The 21,132-nt window shown below is 34.7% G+C and overlaps 1 protein-coding gene across 2 annotated transcripts in view; it reads right to left on the reverse strand.

Annotated features, from left to right (window-relative positions):
* Positions 1-3,149: 3,149 nt before the first annotated feature.
* The window catches only part of LOC121421484, a 33,347-nt gene continuing 15,364 nt past the window's right edge, over positions 3,150-21,132 (reverse strand). The window contains exons 6-16 of one of the 2 annotated variants that reach the window (XM_041616213.1): positions 20,981-21,066; positions 16,439-16,459; positions 14,241-14,349; positions 12,805-12,891; positions 12,109-12,223; positions 11,500-11,558; positions 10,850-10,990; positions 10,239-10,403; positions 9,525-9,647; positions 7,814-8,993; positions 3,150-7,396 (exon numbers count right to left, since the gene is read on the reverse strand). In XM_041616213.1, coding sequence (XP_041472147.1) covers positions 7,161-7,396; positions 7,814-8,993; positions 9,525-9,647; positions 10,239-10,403; positions 10,850-10,990; positions 11,500-11,558; positions 12,109-12,223; positions 12,805-12,891; positions 14,241-14,349; positions 16,439-16,459; positions 20,981-21,066 — 2,322 coding nt within the window. In that variant the 3' untranslated portion in view covers positions 3,150-7,160. The remainder of the gene's footprint in view (positions 7,397-7,813; positions 8,994-9,524; positions 9,648-10,238; positions 10,404-10,849; positions 10,991-11,499; positions 11,559-12,108; positions 12,224-12,804; positions 12,892-14,240; positions 14,350-16,438; positions 16,460-20,980; positions 21,067-21,132) is intronic. The other variant, XM_041616222.1, reaches the window with a different exon arrangement.

Here is a 21,132-nt window from a genome sequence, read left to right on the forward strand (position 1 = left end):
GATGATGAAATATCAATTGTTAGGTGTGAATTTTTAACACCTTGAGCTTTCATGAAATAAATACATTTGGCTTGCTGTTTAGTACATATGTGGATCATATGGAAGCAGAAGTCGGTGTAAAAGCTCTGTATGTAGTAGAATACATACTTTTAGAAGAAATTATCTGCAGCTAGTGTCATCACAGTATATTCAAATATCCGTCCTTTGCATCTTAAACTGTTCAAAAGACTTATTCTACATTTATATATTGGCATTGTCTCTGAATTGTATTTAATATAATAATAAAAAAGCAATAAATTAAAAGATTTTTAAAACAAAAGTTAGGCATTATGCCTTCTATATACAGAGTGGGAAAAAGATATGACAAAGGAAGAGTGAGGGGGGCGACAGAGGGAAGAGAGAGGGGGTAGGAGAGTTAGGCAGTAGCGGACCGTGACCCGGAGGAGACAAAGCATTGGGGGGGCACGGCATTGTTTGTGAACAATGCCGTGCCCCCCCAATGCTTTGTCTCCTCGGGGTCACGGTCCGCCACTGGAGTTAGGGATACTTTTCAGTAGAGGAGACCGTGAAGCAGGTTCGAGACAGGTACCGGAAGAATAGACAGAAAATATTTAAAGGGAGAAAGAAACAGAAGAAAGGGATATACAACAGAGAGGTGGCATGTAAAAATGTAACATACACAATGTAGAGTGGTAAGGATGATACTTATAGGCTTTGATTTCAATTTAATTCTCAAGTCACAATATTCACTATATCACATGGTCAAATCAAGGAATGTTAGGAAATGGGGAAACTGACTGAGTTGAACTTTTCAAACAATAATATTCCCAATGCTAAATAACTCCAATTGCACATGAACAGATGAAGGTCATTCTGGCCGTAAACCGGGATTAGTCCTTTTTAAATCGCTGAGATAAGCATGATTATTTAAAATAACTTTTAAGAAAAAAAAAACAGTGTTCAATCATGTTTCCTATTTGGCTACAGGTCACAGTATAGCCAATTTCTTTCAAATGGACAATGTAAAAAAAGCTTCCCTAATATTATTGTTGGCGAGTCAACGTAGAAATTGTTGACTGGTCTATGTAGTGGTTCCTTTATTAGATTTTAATATCATAGATACCAGGCAAGCTTACATTATATATTTCCCATCTTTTTTGCAAAATAAACAATTGATTTAGTACCTATCCAATTGCAAACAAAAGGTGTTTGGGCAAAATGTCGCCCAAGAGCTTATTACAAAATGGCTTTACTAAGTCTATCGCTTGAGTGAGATTTCATGGCTCTTGATTCAAAATTAAAGAAGCAAGTATGCAAGAATTGGATGGATTGAAGATGCGGACGAGGAAGGAATGAAAAGGTTCGAGGATGATATGAAGGCTTTGCATATCATGTAAACCACAAAGCCATCATGTCTCACACGTGATTAACCACAATATAATTGATGACTTCCAGACGAGAGGAAGGTCAAAATGGGTAATCTTCTATTAGGAATCATGCCAGAGTGAAAAGGGATAGCTCTAATGATGTTCACATCATCTGATGGTTGTATTTATAACTTTGTAAACATTTGATTGCAAAAAAAAAACATTTTTCTTCAAAAGTTACATCTTCCTCTTATATTGCAATATTCTGTAATAATAATAATAATATACAAAATTTATGAAGCACTTTATACGAAAGTTTCAAAGTGCTAAGAAAGAAGGGGGGAAAAAGAATACAAGATATCTCGGTAAAAGAATAACAAAGAAACTGAGTGAAAACACCATTTCCAAAAATTAATTATATGTACATAACTAGGTGTAGTATAGGTTAATTATTTTATTGGTAATAATTGTCATTCACAAGTCTATTTTCTTTGTTTGTATTAAATATATTTTGTTTCCTTTATTGTAAAGCGCATAGAGAAACTTTCAGTTTATTATGCGCTGTATAAGAGAATTATTATTATCAAGGAGGTTTAAATGAGATGGAGTAACATCAAACAAAATCCCTTTGAACAAGCTTCGAAGCCGCCAGCAGAAAGTATGTCAGGCATGCACTTTGCTCAACATCTCTTGCAACTGTGTAGACAAAATCCCACGTGACTCCGTAGCTATAGGTCATATATAAAGGGAAATATGCTATTGTGATAATTACTTTTTCGCCGCATCTGGTCTGGTTATATGTGTAGTACATAATTCGGAGGCATGCGAAAATAAAATGTGCAATATGTCCTGAAATATGACTCAAATTTCCTCGACTGGGCATGTGCGGGCACTCATCTGGCATATACAATAATGAATAGCAATATTTCATCAACCACATTTGAAATTTTCATTTGCCGCAAACGATCGGAAAAGTGTTAAAATCTGGTTTCAGTTAAGGTCAAATTCTTACTTTTTTCACTAATTATAGGTAAGCAGATATCTCAGCGTAATAGTGCTTGGGGTTATTATTGTCTTGTCATGCGTACAAATTTCTGTTTGTTTATTAATATAAAAGATGGAAAATTGATCCAAATGGATATTCGTAAAATTTCACTTCGGATTTCTTCACTGAAACTGGCGGCTTCGAGGGCGGACATCAAAAAGATCTTAACTGCCGTTCTTTCTTTTGTGCTTCTTTAGAAATGGACAGCTGCTTGAATAAATTTGTTGCCTGTTGGAACTCCAGTCATAGAAACTTCTTGTTATTATTACAATTTAAGAGATAATCGGCGAATATCCCAAGTGTTTTTGTTTAATTCCATCTTTCTTCCTTCCCATTTGACGTCTTTTGCTCTCTCTCCCTCTCTTCCCTTTTGGTATCATTCTCTCTCTTCCCGTCTCACCACACTCCCTCTTTCTTTCTCCCCCTTCTCTCTTTTCCTATCTTTCGATCTCCATGTCGTCTCTATCTATATCTCTTTCTCCCATGTAACACTTTCATCTTTCACTTGTCTCCATGGTCCGAATTCCCAAAGGATTATTTAAACCATCAAGTTAGCATTTAAACCATTCAAAACCAAGATCAAACCCTCAGAAGCTCACACCGGTGCATTGCAAAAGTGTAATTCACACTTGAAGAAAATAACACAGCTCAATTCTGTATAATGAGGGAGAGGGTCAAACTACATGTACAAGAGCACAGAAAACAATAACAAACATACAATGTAAAAATACAAACAATAACGATAGTAAATTGCAATTTTCTATTTCACTGCTTTTCATGGCAGTACTCCATTTAATTATAAAATACATACCTAAAAATATTGCTTTGATGTGATAATAAAAATATAAAGCATTTTTCAGCTTCTACATATTCTCACACAACACGGTGAAAGAATGGTGAAAGCCAGCAGGTTTCTAAAGCATATCAAGTTATTTTTTTTTAATGCAGACAAACAATTACACGTACATCTTAATCCCAGCACACACTACACGATATGCAACACGATTTTTCAACAAACCAATCTCGCATTAAATGTGAAAGTTCAAAGAAGCGAAATTGTATTATTTTAATTTCGGCACAATGATAGGAATACTTAAATCTGAATTCTGCCTTGTGGTCTGAATAAACACAGCCAATGACGACTTCATTACGATTCAAAATTGAATTTTTTATTCCTACAGGGAAGCTCTATTTTTAGATTGGAATTTTTATTACAGTATTTATACAACTTTTCAGAACTCATGATTTTATAAGTTAGAATGTTCCCATCAAATGCTAATACAATTTCTTTGAAAATCGGATTGCATTGAATCATATAGTGTCTACCGGTCTTAATATGGACAAACAGCATTTTCTATGATTTCACAACTATTATAACTGCATATCCTCTCAAAGGAAATTAACATAGTTTCAATGTCATCATTGCCAAGTATAAATATCAAATAAATAAAAAAAGCTAAAATGTAAATTGCATACCATTTTTTGCGCTTTGTGATATATTTCAACACTTGCTTATCTGAGTAAAGGTTCTATATAATGCCATCAAGACAGAAATGTTTCTTTAAATCAAGAGTCAACTTAATTTGGGTCTTACCATAAAACTTAGATTAATATCATGTCCATGCAATTCATAAGCCTTTTTCATGTCATTAATGATTTATTTTACATCCAGCAATTCGAAGTGCACTTCTCTATACTTTTATCAATATTCATCAACCAATACTTAAACTACTTAAATACTTAAAAAGATGGGGGCGATTTTGGACTACTATATGAAATTCAATGAAAGCAACAGTATTCTCCTTTTATGACTCACAAAGAAATGCATCAGCCTGAAATAATCAATTAATCCACTAACAGACTTTGATAGCAAATGATCATTATCAACACAACATCTTGTCTCCTAGTGATAATATCATTCTTGTTTTAAACATACATATTTGAAAATTATCATTTTCATTTGTTTTTCTTCAAATGCACTGAGTTTTGTAAGCTAAGTGTACAAAGAGTAGACAATCTTGATACTTCCACAGGTTGGGTAAGATTACAAGCTCTAAATACATGTACAGTTTCAAGTATAAACTATCAACTATTTTTTTTTTTTTGGGGGGGGGTAATAACAATCTATGAAAGGCATTATCAGAGAAAGATCACGGTATCAAACAAATTTCATCTTTACTCTGAATTGATAGCTAATGAGTTCTTTGTGTGTGAGGGTGGGTGGGTGTGTGTGTATGTGTGTGTGAAATGCATCAAGGTCAAAGAGTTCTAATAAACCTCATACCTTGTGAGTTGTAAGTTCAAGGAAATCAAAATGTCAAATGCTATCATTTCAAGTGGATGTTATGAGTTGTTCATATATCACTGATGATTATCATTCATAAAAAACACAATATGATCAGTCTGTTGTGCAAACCCTTCACTCAATTTAAGGTGTCTGAATGAACAGCCTCCAATTTTTTGTGCACAGAAGTCTTATATGAGCTAGTCTTGTGTGAAGACCCACTTATTGCTCAAAGTTTCAATCAGGGTCTGTGCCTGCAGACTATGATATAATAAACACACTATTACATGACATTCATTTCAAATCTATGGTTTTCAAATCGAAAGCACCAGATTTAGAAAGTCAGTTCTTTCAAAAATATAAGATGTATATTATCATTATCATTCACATTAGAAAAATATATATCAAGCTGTTTATGAATGATCAATGTGGTGATAAAAATAGCTCTGCAAAATAGCTCTTCAATAACTATGTACATACAATATTGGATGTTACACAGACAAATATTTAGAGATTTCATGTATATACAAAGAATGTGTCTAACCAGATGGCATAGTTACTAAACAGCTCAATTTATACAGGAATCCAATTCTAAAAGTGCATGCTTCATATACCAAGATGTACATATATGAAATTTACATGACATTTACATGAAATTTACATAGCATCACACACAATACAAACGGTTGAATAAATGAATCCCATGTCACCTTCAAACCCATTGAATCATCTTGAAAAAGCTTGTGGTTTAAAGCATGCCACGTCTTTCCCGCAGAAATCCTGCGTCTTTTATGGCTCTAGTCACATTTCATCAACGACATTAAACAATAGGGAATGTGGAGGAGGATTGAGGTAAAAAGACAGCTAGCACCTTTAAAGCTAGATTGAGAAACAGACTTGTGTTAGTCAGTCTTTAAATTCTATGAATAGACTACCATTTTTTTTGTGAAGCGTTTTTAGACAGTATTTATTCCCTTCCTTCATGACAACATAAAGCAGATTTTATGAAATATGGTTCATTAAAATCATCCTTGTGTATAGTGATACCAAACAAACAAAGTAGAAACTTTAATTAATCTTCCATGAAAGTTGTGATACCTATATAAGGCTGTATTGTCAAGGCAAGGATTAACTTACCTCTTGGAAAATTTTTACCACACTTTTTTTTGGCAGTTGCCAAAATATCAATAAAAAGGTAATCATTTAATCTTACAAATAAAAAGTATCCACTGAAATTTTTTTTATCTAAGAGAAGAAAACAATGTAAATATTCATTTAATCTCAAGAAATTCTTTGGTAAACCTCTTGTTATTGTAAAAGGACTATGAAGCCTAGGAATAGAGAAAAGTGTGGATTAATTTAGTCTGCTCTGCACCTCAGTCAAAATTACCTTATGGAAAAACCTAACATATTAACGTATTAAGATTCCTGAATGTACAAAAATTTGTTTTCCTTCTTATATATCTATGATAAACTTTACTGAGTAAGTATGGAGCCTGGGTAAAAATGTATAACAGGAAAGTACCAGAATATCCTTATGATAGGAATAATGAAAAAAATGTAAGACTAATATTGCAAAACATATTCCAGTTTCAGAATGTACATGGATCACCATGTTAGAGTATCTTCATTGCACAAATAAACATGAAACTGTAGCTGCATTAGCTAAGTGTTTTGCCTGCTTTCTGCTTTGAGCAGAAAATTACCGTACACAAAAGATAATAATTTGGGAGTTCCTTATGAAAATATATTGAGTGTAGCTCTCTTCCATGTAAAACTTCAAAAAGTTACAGCACTCGTCCAATCATCCATTCATCATCATCATCTTAAGATACTCTTTATATCATCGTGCAATAGAATGATATTCTTTGGTTGATAAATGAAACAATGAAAAGTGAACATTATAATGATACTTATTGCCCGGTATACAATGAAGCAGATATAGACATTACAAAATAAAGAACATAATTTTGCTACTTTTTCAATAACACCATGATTCAATCAAAGCTTCATAATACACCATCTTTATGCGAATTTGCATGTCAACTGAATGGTGATAACAATAGCAAGTGTAAGCACATTCAGCCATTGTTCGTAGTAACTGATCAAGTTGTGATTCAAGTGTTTGAAATTTGAACTTTTACAACATGAGCACTGTTTTTTTTTAATCTTAACCAATAATTGTGTATTTAGGTACATAAATGAGTTAAATTCGGTGTTATAAAATAAATATTGCTTGAGTTGTACAATATTGTTGAAAAAATATCAATTTAGAATCCCATCGATCAAAGCCCACTTGAAACTACATGAACCATCTGTAAAATAGAATAAGATATGAGGAGGAAGATTTTTTGTTTCCACAAAAGCAGCTGAGATACTACCCACAAATCAATACATCATGGATTTGCCAAGCAATGCGCTAGTTGAAGAAATCTCTAAGTTAATGGTGAGATGCAAGCATCTACTACGTATTTGGATTATCCCTCATATTCTTCTCTATCCTCAGGATGTATGAATAGGCTGATTCAAACTGGATGACAGCGAATCCGATCTCTCCTTTGTCGAGGAAGTCGGGAAGGAAGTCTTCGAGGAACTTGAGTTGTGGGTAGAAAGCCGTGACCTCTCCTGGATCACCGTGAATGAGGAAGAGGATGAGGGATGTGAGCAGGTCATCACCGCTTAACATGCGCTGCTTCCCGCCTAGGTGTATGAGAGAGAGGGAGAAGGGGAAATTATTATACTAAACTATGCTGCTTGATACTATGGAAGGCTATTTGATGCCATGTACATGCTGAAATATTTACATGAGATTTATTCAATATCAATAATGCAAATGAGCAGATTTTTTTAGCCAACTGTACATAGAAACATTATTCATAGTCACCTCTACATAAACCCAAGGTGAATACAAGATTATTGAGAGTCGAAAAGCAAAGAGCTTTCATTTCAATATAATATTATGGCCAAGTAGTGAAAGTATTCTAAGCAACCAGTTTATATAATTATCATTATGATGGTCATGATACTAATACAAGTTGCAAGAGGGGCCTGACATAGTGCAGTGCAATATCAACAAATTGTTTTGATATTATTTATTTGAACACAGGAAACACTTACATGATATCAGAGCTGCTTGTCTCTCAGCCACAGCATTGACTTCCTTGAGACATCGGAGCAACCACTGTAGCTTTGAAGTTGGAACACTCTCCTCTAAAACCACCCTGAAGTAGTGATATGCCTGGCTGAATCGCTTCAAGAACTCTGAGATGGCCGGCTTCTCCCTGCATCTCCTTGACAGTTCTCTGTCCAGTTTGACCTCTCCATCCACCCCTTGGACCATGATGTTCACATCCATGTCGCCTACGGGATCATGGCTGCTGGACGTAATGGACATCTTCTCCACATCCGATGCAGCGTCTGAGGATATCGCTACCTGCGGAAGGTTGGTTGCATCCTCCGATGGGTTGGAGGTGCAAAGATCAGATACATGGAGAGCTTGGGAAGCATCTGAACCTGTACTCATAGCAGTTCTTATGCTGTCTGTTCTGTCCAAGAGATTAGAATTAAGATCACCTTTCTGACTGTGCCTGTAATCATCATGGTGATCATTGAATACACCAGAGTCATCACCAATATGATCTTCTAAATGGCTCACCTCTTTCTTGAGAAGAGGATGTGGTTTGTCCAATTCCTTGCTGAGGGAAAGGCTATGAGGTGAGTACTGTTCATCTGCGATCCGCTTTAATTGCTTTATCTCAGGCAAAGAAGAATGTTTCAATACTTTCTCTGGGTCTTTGAGCTTCACTGTCTCTTGCCTCAACTGCTTCTCGACGATACAAGGTTCTGACTGCGCATTTTCTATGCTGATTGGCACCGTGACCCATTTACAGTCTATGATCTGTGTGTTTCGCCACGATTGCCTCGATTCACCTTTCTGGTGAGAACTTACAGGACGTCGGAATCGCTCCTCGGGCAGATCAACATCCACCCCGGATTCTAACCTCCCTCGAATGTCTTCATCTATGCGGAGTCTGTGTTTGACCATGCTGTTTAATCCTGACACCGATGCAATGTCTTTGACCGTGATGTCATGATCCTTCTCAGTGTCGTGATCCTTGTCAGAGTCACTGTCCTGCTCAGTTGCGTCCTCACCAATCTCAATGTCATCATGGATGTTGAACATTGGAGCATAGAGTCCAAGAATGTTGAGGATCCACTCATCATCTAGATGCATATCTTGGAGGTTGGACGTTGGCAAGATCTTTTGGAGATGTCCCGTCTCAGTCTCATAGGCATACTGGAGAACAGAATCAGAAAGATGGCGACATTTTAAGTGACATGAATAAACATCGTCATAAGAATGAAATAAGAATAAAGGGGGATCCGTGCTTGTATCTTCATTGTGCAAGAAAATTACTGATGTGAATATTAGTTTGATGATGATGATGATTGGGATGGTAATAAGAGGTGGAGAAAGAGAAAAAGGATTAGAAGAATGAGGAGATGATGATCACTGAGGATAATACCAATAATGATGTCGAAGATGATGATGACGACCACGATGACGATGATTACGACGATGACAATGATGATCATGATGATGATGGAGATGGTAATGGAGAAAATGACGATGATGATGATGACAATAATGACAATGATTTATACGATGACGTAGATGTTAATGGGGATAGTGATGATGATCGTCATGCTAGCGTTAGTGATTAACATAAGAAACATACAAGCATGACTAACAATGCATTAACTCCAATACTGACATTGTGTTATATGCATTTTTTGCCTAAATAATTAAACACATACAATAACTTACCACATAAAGCTTAAGAAACTCTGAAATCTTCCCAGGAAAGAAAGCCCTCTCATAACATGACCAGAGATCAGCTCGACTATATGCAAACGGAAGATTTAGATGATTGGCTAACCTTGAGGTAACCTAGAAAATCACAATAGAATGCCAAAATATTGATAGAAAATAATTATCATAATATAAAAGTACATTGCAGCAAAGCAATGCACATGGCACATAGGACATCACATGAAATAACTACAGCCCTGATTAACATTTTTCTTTTTCGATATGCTCCCAAATTTGACCACTATACACTCCAAACCAATTAATTTCACGTTTTAACAAACTTTTCAAAGAAACATTAATTATTTGTTTTTAAGACTAAGATAACTTCACACAAAATCTTTCAACAAAAATCGGGACATCTATTTTACAGTGCGCTAACAGATTTTATCCTATTCTTAGAAAAAATTGTCTAATCTCTATATCTGTCTGTCTGTCTCTCTCTCTCTCTATCTATCTTCTCTCTGCCACATTTCAATTCAAGTTCTCTTTCTTCCAACCTACCTTCGAACCTCACACAATTTTTATTCATCAAGACTAATCACATACTGCATCATAAATTCTATGTTGCCTGTACGCCTACTTCCATGAGCATTCAAATATTATTTAAAAAATGAAACATAACAAAATATAACAAATTTCTTAATTTTTAGCATTTGCATATGAACTCACTTCTTGGAAGTGCATGGTTACATCGGTCTTAAGAGCCTGGGTGATAGCCTGGTAGTGTGATGTAGGTCGTTTCTCCTTCAGGCTATGTCTTGTACTCCTTCTCATCTTCTCACCATCTTGATGATGATGCTGCATACCACCTCCGCTGTGTTTCTTTGCAAGCCTCTGGAGTTGGAAGATATAAGTGGGTTTGAAAGGTTTGGATAACGATTTGACTATTAAGATTTGTTTAAATGCATCCTCTCCCAACAACATCATCACTATCATGAACAGCAGTTGCAAATTTCAGCATCATCACCATCATCATCTCCACCATCATCATTACCACTATTATCACCACAACCGCCACCACTGTCATCATCATCACCATCACTATCATCACCACCACCCTCTTCCTCATCACATCCATTGTATTCATGAATTCAATTACCATTTTCATCAGTATCTGATTATGAATCAGAATTTAAAAAAAATCATTATTATACATGTATTATGACCATGGGGAGGAGGGCATCTTCATCTTCTCAAAAGAATTAATGAAAAAATGACTTCAGGTCGACTTGTCCACCTTGCCCCCCCCCCCTCACTATCCTTATGAAGTTTGGTCTTACCTTCCACGAGCTACTGACATCAAGCTTTGGTCTCAATCTCCTGATGATTGGTTGACCTTTGATCTCTTCTCGACAATGATTCACTATTGCAGCACTGAAATCATGATGCAGTTCATTCAATGTCTTGTTCTTCTCTAAAGCCTGCATGAAAAAAATTTTTTTAAATGCATATTGACTTTCAGAAAAAAAGAAAATAAGAGATAATCTACCAGAAAGGATTTCAATGAAAAATATCAATAAAAGCACCCAAATAATGTTGCATCAACATCATTTTCATCATTCATCATACAAAGTTCACATTGCCGAGTCACGTAAAATGATGAAATTCTACTTTTGATATATCCTGATTAACGTTCCAATGAAATACAAGTCAATGTAGAGGATTTCCTGAAAATTTGAAAATGTGAGCTTTTAATATATTCCATTTGAACAGGATTTCCCTAATTCTAGAGAAGGATTTCATATCAAATCAATCACACAATTTGAAACAGGACACACAGCAACATAGATGGGCATTCTGCCAGTAGAGTATGACAAATTTGATGGACAAGTATTGTAGTAACAAGATCGTGTTTCATTAATAATCAATTTAAGTGTTCAGTTTGGTTTTGAATTACAATGAATAATAAGGATCTCTAGCAGGTGCATACCTCAGAAACTTTACTGGGAAGTGTTTGCCAGGCTTCAGGAAGCTTGCTTGGTCCAAGAACTAAACATAAAAAATAAGAGATTGTAAAAGTTAGAGTAATATACATTTTCTGTGTGAAATGTATATAGGTTAACTTGTATAAGTGGGCCTTCAACAAGTCAAATATTTGCCCAAGTCGAAAAAATCTCTCAGGCCAGATTATGCACAACATGTGTAATATAGAATTTGTATAGCGCACGTATCCACCTTGCTAGGTGCGCAAGGCGCTCCGATATTACCCTGGCTAAGCTAGTCTACCAATTCTGGTGCGCAAAGCTTTTTGAGGAATTACTTCCTACCAGTACCCATTTACCTCACCTGGGTCGAGTGCAGCACAGTGTGGATAAATTTCTTACTGAAGGAAAACATGCCATGGCTAGGATTTGAACCCACGACCCTCTGTTTGAAAGGCAAGAGTCAGAACCACTAGATCACGACATGCCCACATATTAAGCACTAAAGCAGAATATTTTTACTATTGCTAATATTTTCACATCACAATAAAAACCGAGGTGATTTAACACTGATTTATTAGAATGTGATCATTGTTTGAATGGAAGAATGCTCTTACCATCTGTAGATCGTATCAGGCCATCAGATGAGATATCTATTCCTGTCGTCTCTCTTCCTTGCTTCAGTTCACTTTCTGTTGAAACCAAAGCCTCTCGGACACTCGTTGCTAAAAGCTATGGGGAAGAAACAGTAGAAAGAATGAGCTACACATCTAAATTGCGCACATACAGTATGGGACACAACTAATGATTTGTTCCAAATTTCATTGATCCTGAAAATTGGCTTTTTTATATTTGGGATGATACAAAATAATCCACCATCCTTTTTTTCTTATAAAGCATAGTCACAGTAAAATCACTTACCGGTACTATTTCAGATGAAAAGCATATGAATAAATTTTCTCTTTGCTCATAGAAGACAGTTTGTTTATAAATTAAAAGGCTTTGACATTTGTCTACTACTGAAAAAAAATACACAAAATGATGAAATAGACAAGACCTTTTCCACTTTTTTTAAGAAGCTTATCATTAATCTCATAACTCATTGTCTAGATATTGGCACATTCCAGTACAAATCCTACATTGCAACATATTGATTCCATCTTCATAGAATTTCCATAACATCTAATGCCATTAATCAATCCTCTTATTCATCCAAAACACCTGCAAATAAGACCCAAAATGGGCTGAAGTGAGAGAATGAATACCACTCCAAATCTCATCAATATATACTGCCCTCACTGACACTGACTTACCTTCTTTCTTTGTAGATCGTGAAGTTCTTTGCTGTGTCTCTTACATTCTTCCTGGATTCGGATGTACGCTCGATGCTGGTCGGTTAACTGTACACCATAAAAGCAAAACAAATAAAAAATACAGTACATATATCACTAGTGACAAGCATAGAGTTTGGTAACTTCTAAGTATGGACATGTGAAGAGTCAGTCATACATTCCACTCCTAATCAGATTTCAGACATAAATTTACTCAAAGACCGTTAACAGAAATCCAATGTTGAAAAGTCTGCAAATAATGGTGAAGTTTGCTAGATGGCTTGTTCGAATGCAACAAATAAAACAATAAAGCCTAGATAGAATATAAAGGTTTTCCACATATCAAACATTATATCATCTACTTTACCCACAGGACTGGGCAATTCCAGAGTAACAGAAATGGAATACTTGTCATCAATGAATATCATGTACGTTATGCATAAGTGCATTTCACTACAACTGTTCTATTGCATTTTGTAAAATCTATTTCAAATGTAACTGGATGTTAAATTTGTATGATAAAGCAAGAATTGCTTTAATACTAGTCCTGTAAATTTCAAAATAAGATTTGTCACTGTCTGATTGTCATTCTTTTGGACTGAAAATGCTCATCTTTAATTTACATTTGTGGGCAAGTCATGGTCTAGTGGTTCTGATTCTCGCCTTTATAGAGGATCGTCTCTTCAAATCCTAGCCATGGCGTGTTTTCCTTAAAGGGGAAGTTCACCCTGACAAAAAGTTTATTGTAAAAATAGCAGAAAAAATAATAAAAAATACCACCGAAGGTTTCAGAAAAATTCATCAAATAATTAAAAAGTTATTAGAATTTCAATTATTTGGTTTGTGACGTCATATGCGAGCAGCATTCCTACATAGCGAATGGTAAAAAATCAATGAAATGTCATTTTCTCAGAAAATTTCAAATGGTTTTCACTGTACCTTTTGTATATCAATAGACAAATCATTTCACACCCGATCATGAATAGAAAACAAAATTAAGTCATCAGGAACCATACAAAATTTGCAATTCATGCATTTTATATTACATAACACATGGGGAAACTGCTCGTTTATGACGTCACAAATCAAAAATTTTGAACTCTAATAACTTTCTTACTCTTTAACGGATTTTCCTCAAACCTTCACCAATATTTTTTACTATTTTTTCTGCTATTTTTACAACAAAATTTTCTTCAGGGTGAACTTCCCCTTTAAGCAATAAATTTATCTACACTATGCTGCACTCGACCTAGGTAGATGTGTAACCAGCAGGATTAATTACTTGCATGCACTGAGCGCTGGTGATGGTTGTTCGAGCTAAAGCTGGGGTAATAATAACAGCGCTTTGTATCCTCAGGCAAAAAGCGCTTTATAAATCCAGCTATTATTATTATTATATCATCATTAAATCCACTCACCTCATTTCTATCTGGTTGTGTCGTAACTTTAAGAATCAAATTGACTTCTTCCATTACAAAAAGAGCCTTGTTGATGTAGTCTGCTACCCGGTCTCTTGATTTACGAGCTCTGAAAGAACAAAATCAACAGTTGTAAATTATTCAATTTGGTCAAAAAAAGTATCATTGAACAAGACACAAGTTCTCAAATAAACCTAACATGCATTGCTATAATGGCTTAGCAATGAAACAGTCCAATGCATATTTAGAATCAAACAAAGCGATAGATTCAAATACTAAAACACATTTTACACAGTGCTCTGAATTCTTACAATAGGAATGTTATGTGTATATTTCCACATGATTACACAAGCAGAATAGATGAAGGATGAGACATGAATCATTTTACTATGTCACATTGTGATGCATATAAATGTACATGATCAACTTACCATATCCCCTAATCTGTTTATCGAGCTGCACACTACACAATCTGTTTGTAATTTCATTATGGGTGATTTTTTTTATATAGTTCTTGAAATGAACAACTCAAATAATATGGAAATAAATATTTTTAATTTTAGTCATATCATGTAAATAATATTTAAAAAACATCATGGCCAGTGCAGCTTCATGGCAGGTATAAAATAAAATAAAAATTTTCACTTGTTATTATATAACATCGTTCAATATTTTTAAATATATTTTGCAGGGCCTTGAATGGTCAGAGATTCAACAACTACTGTTCTAATTTAAATTGTACCATAGCTACCCATAGTCAGGTCATATAAACCGTAGTTGAACTTGGTTTTAATTTTCTGCTCCTAGAAATTATACACAGTCTAAATTTCAAGGATTTGAAATTAAACTAGGTCAGCTGTGAATAGCGATCAGACGAACATTGGATTAATTTTTAATCCTAAGGATTAACCTTTGAATCTAAAAAGATTTGAATTCAAATCTTTTAGCTCTAAACTCAAGTCCACAAGGGTTCAATTCATATAGGTTTAAATACAAATCAAATGTTTGGCTAGTCACTATTCACAACCAATATGGATTTATTATAAATCCTTGATATTTAGATTGTATTACAGTTCACCACCTCATTACTAAATTTTGAATAAAGGTGAGATTTTTTACAAACTTTTACAGACTAAAATGGAAAAAACACTCTAATATAGCAAAACAAGTATCATTAGTTAAATAAATTTTCAGGAAATTTCAAAACAGGATGTACAAGTCCAGTTTAATATGTTCTTTAATCTAAAGCAAATGGAAAACAAAACAATACTGCTTTGAGCTTAATTTTTACTTTTACTTCATTCGTGAAAATGACTGGCAGCATGTTAAAAATAAATGTTAGATCTCACCAATAGATATCAGTTTCATTGTAGTTTAGGAAAGGATGTTCCGTTATATGAGATTATCTCGCGAAGCAGCAACTGTTTACAATCTTATGTAAAGAAACATGATTTTTTTTTAACAAGATTCGTTTGTGTTGTTGAGGGCTAATTTTAGAAGCACTGTGGTTTTGCTTTAAAAGGGTTGACATCAAAAAATAAAATAGATTGTATTTTAGGTGCAATTGAAGCTCTTAAGGTGAAACAGTTTTATCAAATACAGAAAATGGTATGAGTATTTAGCCATAAATTTTTTTTTAAGTGCAAACAAAAAGAGTTTTCATAGTTCTATTTTTTTATTTCATATTTGTGGAAGTGCTTAAACCAACTGTTTAAGCATTTTTTTTTCAAATGAAATGAAGTTGAGTTTTCATGAATTAAATTTGTGAAAATAAAATACAATATATTAGGCAAAAAATTACGAATTCACTTCATGTGCAGTTTTTTTTTTTTAATTGCTCCTCTAACCCTTGAGGTTCCATAAATGACATAATTGCTAAGTTCTTACTGTAAAACAATTCAAAGTGCAAATGAAATAATTGTCAAAGTTTGTGAAGTGATTTTTTACTATTTCAAGATAGTCAGTTCTCTCCTAAATGAACGCAAAGCTGTGTACATGTTCCCCTTACCCCTCCCCTCAAAACCAATCATACAGTATGATGCTAATAAGATGCACATTAAGGGGATATCAGTATTGTTGTTAATGATTTTATTATTGTCAAAGTTTTTTATTCACACATTTCATCCAAGGATATCAAAAGATGGGAACTGTGCTCTGTGATTTGTGCATGAGAGAGAAAACAGTGACATCATACTCACGGATCTTCTCTTTTATATCTCCTAAAAAGATGAAGTAGGGAATATTTAAGAACATATAAGTCTATTCTGCTTTTTGCATACATGTACATTAACTTCTCTAGAAAATTAGAAACAGCAATGGCTACACTCTTAAGAGTTTAACAGTAAATTGCTATTTTCACTTCTTCAGCACTTCAATCTATTTTAAGGGATACCTGTGAGGATCATGACCTTACTGCGATCTATTATTATGAATCCATAATTCAGTTCATTGTCACTAGGGCCGTCTGCACCATCCCAAGTTTTCAAATTAGCACGCTATTTCTGATCCGGCAAATTATCCCGATCTGAACAATCTCGAGATTATTTGTAATGGAGACGCAATTATCACGCCAGTTCGTAGGATTAATCTCGAGATTGCAATCCCAAGCCAACTTGGGATTATTTGCAAAATAGCACGCTATTTTATGAATTATTATCGCGCTAATTCACAGGTGCAGACGCACTCGGGATTATTTATTCACAGCGTCATACCATAATGCATCGATGTCTCGCTCGAGCAGGAATTGCTCTTCTTGCGATGGTAGAGAAGGGTTTCTTGAATCTCAAGTAATCGCAAAGATGGCAAATTGGGCTAAAATCTCCAGATTGAGCAAACTCGGGATGGTGCAGCACTGCCTACTGATTTATTTAATGGGTGAATGACCCAGCTAATTAACTGTATATATGATTATCAAAATGACAGATTTGCAGTTTATGCTGGCTTAGAATTTCACCGAACCCTAATCCAATCTTACTGCGAGTATTCTTCATCGGATCTTTGTGATGATAGCATTAATTCTTCAGATAATGCTAATTTCCTGAAAGAAACAAAAGGCTCCTGCAAGCTGTCTGATTTTCTGCTTGAATTTCACATTCCATACAGCACTCCAATTACCCTTGCCCTGGATCAAATTATCCATCTTCCTGCCTCTCGAGACGTATCTCTAAGCGTTACGCGATAGAAAACGGGCCAAAACCTGGCCTATCATTCATCATGTCCCGGTGCGGAAGCTAGGTCCGTTTCAAGAGACGCTATTAATACATCTCCAAGAAAGGATAGAGCTTTCATAAATGTTATTAGAACAGCGAAATCTGATAATATTTATTTAACAAAATGTATATTATTAGTGATGTAAAAATGTATGATGGTACCCCTATGTCTGCCTATCTGAATTTATTTACATTTAGAGATGAAGTAAAGAAAAAAATGAATATTATATATAATATTCATTCGTATTTCAAATTATGGTGTAAAATTTGCATTTCCTACATTAAAGAACACCATTGCAACTCATAACTGCTAATGTAGGAAATGCAAATTTTACACCATAATTTGAGTTGATTTAAAGAAAATTAACTTTTCACAATGAATGAAATGAAAAAGAACTAAATAATTCAATCCATCAACTTCCATTTCCAACTTGAATACCTTTTTTACATTAATATCTTGTCAAAGGAAATCCCTCATCAGAAGATTTGCTGGCATTGTCTCAAATAATTGAACAGAATGAACAAAAATAGTCTTGGCAAGAAGAATGCTACATGTCAATCACTTTGTGGTAATTCTTTTAGTGTTTGTCTGACAGACGAAGACCATAGACATACACAAGAGTACATGGGAAGGAAAGAAAGAAAGAAAGAAAGAAAGAAGTGTATGTTGTGAAAATACTGTATGAATTGGAAGGATGTATTTTTTTCTGACAAAGAATGACAAGGATATCTCTGAAACAACATGAGAATTAAATGTCTGTAAAATCAATACAATTTCCAGCAATCAATCTCTAGAATTTGTACATGGGAGGGTTGTTAACAATCACACCATTTGTTTTATGGACATTGAGAGTAACTGCATTAACTTACAAATTGATTAAACTATTCTAAGTACCTGAAACTTTTCAAATAATCTTATTATCATAATAACTATAAATCACATTCTCAGTATTTTTACGAGCCAGAAGGAAGAGAAAGAAGAGGAATTTGTAACAAGAAGTTCACGAAAGGGATGAATTGCAAGTTTCTTTCAGATCGCTTTTCAAGTTCAAGTAATGGTGTCTGGACAACGATGTCAACGGAAATCGTTCACGGAAATTATTAATGATATTTAGAAGCAATCCACGACTTCCTGCTCCCCACACGTCTCATCTAGCACTCATTCATTTAATACATGATGATACCAAAATCCTATTACATCATACACTAATATTAGCAATCACATGATACTCCAAATATATCAAAACATGTTTTTTAAGCTCTAGGTCTCTTGGCTAAAAAGTACATGTAGAACCTTCAACAACATATTTTTCACCAACTTAAGTTGAATTTCTTGGCTAAAATGTTAGAACTCTGTAACTCCCTTTTTTCATTCATCATAACACATCAATAATAAATTAGGAAAATACCATTATTTTCTTATTCACGAGAAAACTGGATATATTCATTTGATTTGCTAGTTCATTACGATGAACTTGCATGCCGAAAAAAAGTACACAATTTTTCCTGCGCGCGCTGCATCTCCCTACGTCCGCACTATCCCAAGATCATCGCACAAATTGGCGTCCATTTCCTTTTTTATTGATCAATATATTTCACGCATTGTGAGGTAAAATACACAGTAGAATAATGAGAAATGTTTTTAAGAAGGTGGACTTCCACAACAAGTGCACAAACCTCAAGCTCTCTGAAAGAACTTCACAGACCCCATTTTAAACCCCAGTCATGAATGTTAAAAACTCACTGCCTCTCAGCATCATCAGGAAAAGAGGCATGAGGGCAAATGCCAACCTTTACCATCCATTTGCCCCCTCCTCCCCCTTCCTCTCCCTACTTAAAATCCCAGTGCCATCAATCGAGAAAACAAGAACTAAAATAATGAAAATACATTACAATGCCTTGAAATTTTGCCATATATTTAAAAATAAGAATAGCATGATAAACTGACTAAACTTGATCATTAAATTCCATTTAACTTTTAATACTTGCAATATGAATTCATTTCAGACTCCTAATGTAAGAATGATATTAATCATATCATTACAAATAGAAAGAGAAACGTTCATTCATGTAATATGGTACTGATATGGGTGTGTTCAAAGACACGAGTAGATAATGAAATCAACATTGTTTCTGTCATATTCATATCCCTAGATTCATAAATATTGTGAGCTGAAGATATTTTTTTATCATCAAGATATTCAAGTTTAGTTTTTATTCAACTATATATGTAATACTCAATCTCCCTCTCTACTCCTCTACCTCTCAACCTTCAAAGCATCCTGTCTTTTGTGGTTTTCCTGCCGTACACTAGTCTCACTAGTTTTTAACATCTCATCTCAATGATCTGTCTCCAAATCCCTGATATAGCCACAACTCCATGACAGATGTACACATAGTAATATGTAGGCTAATGTGATCAAATACCCTCTAATTATCACCCAATGTAATCAAATGTCAAACAATAAATTGGCGACTTCTCTAAAGGTGGTGTCACACCTTGGCGTTTTAGACAGCGTATGCCCGACGTATCAAAATTTCTCTAAAACGTCGGCATACGCTGAACTTTGATTTTTTTTTTTCAACTCTGGGCATATACTTACCGTATTCATAACGAGTTGGACGTATACATAACGTATTAGTAACTTATATCGAATGCTTCGTTAACTTATAAGTAACGTATTCCAATGAATGCTTAGCGTATTGCTGGCGTACACAACTTATGCCCTACGATAGCCTAACTTACGCGTAGCGCGCGGCAGCGTATCGCTGACGAACACGTGTCGTAGCCTATAAAAGGGCTGCCCTCGACTAATCAAATCATAACCGCACGATACATCACCGTATCAACACCACCGCCATGCCGAAGAAAACTCCTGTGAACCCCACCTTTATATACCAATTCCTATAAACGTTGTCAATACGCCATTATACGGTAGCTGTAAGTTATAAACACGTTCAGTAAGTTTTGTGGTCGTCCGGAGCACGTCTTCATACGTTTACATACGTCAATATACATTGGAGTTAAGTTACACATACGTTCAAAGCACGTTACTCATAGGTTAGAAGTAAGTTTTAGGGTACGCTGGACATTATCTCCACGTAAATCGACTTATGAGTAACTTACGAGTAACGTGTGTCAACGTGTATCAATGATCGCGTAACTTGCCTACAACTTGATTGCGGATGAAAACATTGAAATGAAAAAAGGTTAAGAAGAAATGATTAGGAATTACAATTTTTTCAGTGTGAAGTCGTCTTAATAAATGGCAATTTTACTTTTTGATTATATGAGGTATTAATACAAGATATTCACAAATCAGTGTGTTTGAAACATAATTTACATGCATAACTGAAGGGATATGAATCAAAATCAATTGGACTGCTGAAAGACTAAACTCGTTGCTTACTGAACCTGGGTGGTCCTTGTGTGAGGTGTACAGCAATCACTGAATTCAATAGCTTATGGGTTAACATAATGAAAAAAATCCATAATTTATTGTTCGAAATAGACATGATTGATATACTTACTCCACAAGATCACTGATATACTGACTCCCTTTCTTCTTTGTCAAGCTTCCTTTACATTCATCAACTCTCTCCTGACAAGTATCCAACTAAACATAAAACAAACAAAAAATGAAATAAAACAAATTATAAAACCACAAGACTAAATAGAACAT

The sequence above is a fragment of the Lytechinus variegatus genome, chromosome 1 (genome assembly GCF_018143015.1).
Source record: "Lytechinus variegatus isolate NC3 chromosome 1, Lvar_3.0, whole genome shotgun sequence".
Taxonomy (NCBI): domain Eukaryota; kingdom Metazoa; phylum Echinodermata; class Echinoidea; order Temnopleuroida; family Toxopneustidae; genus Lytechinus; species Lytechinus variegatus.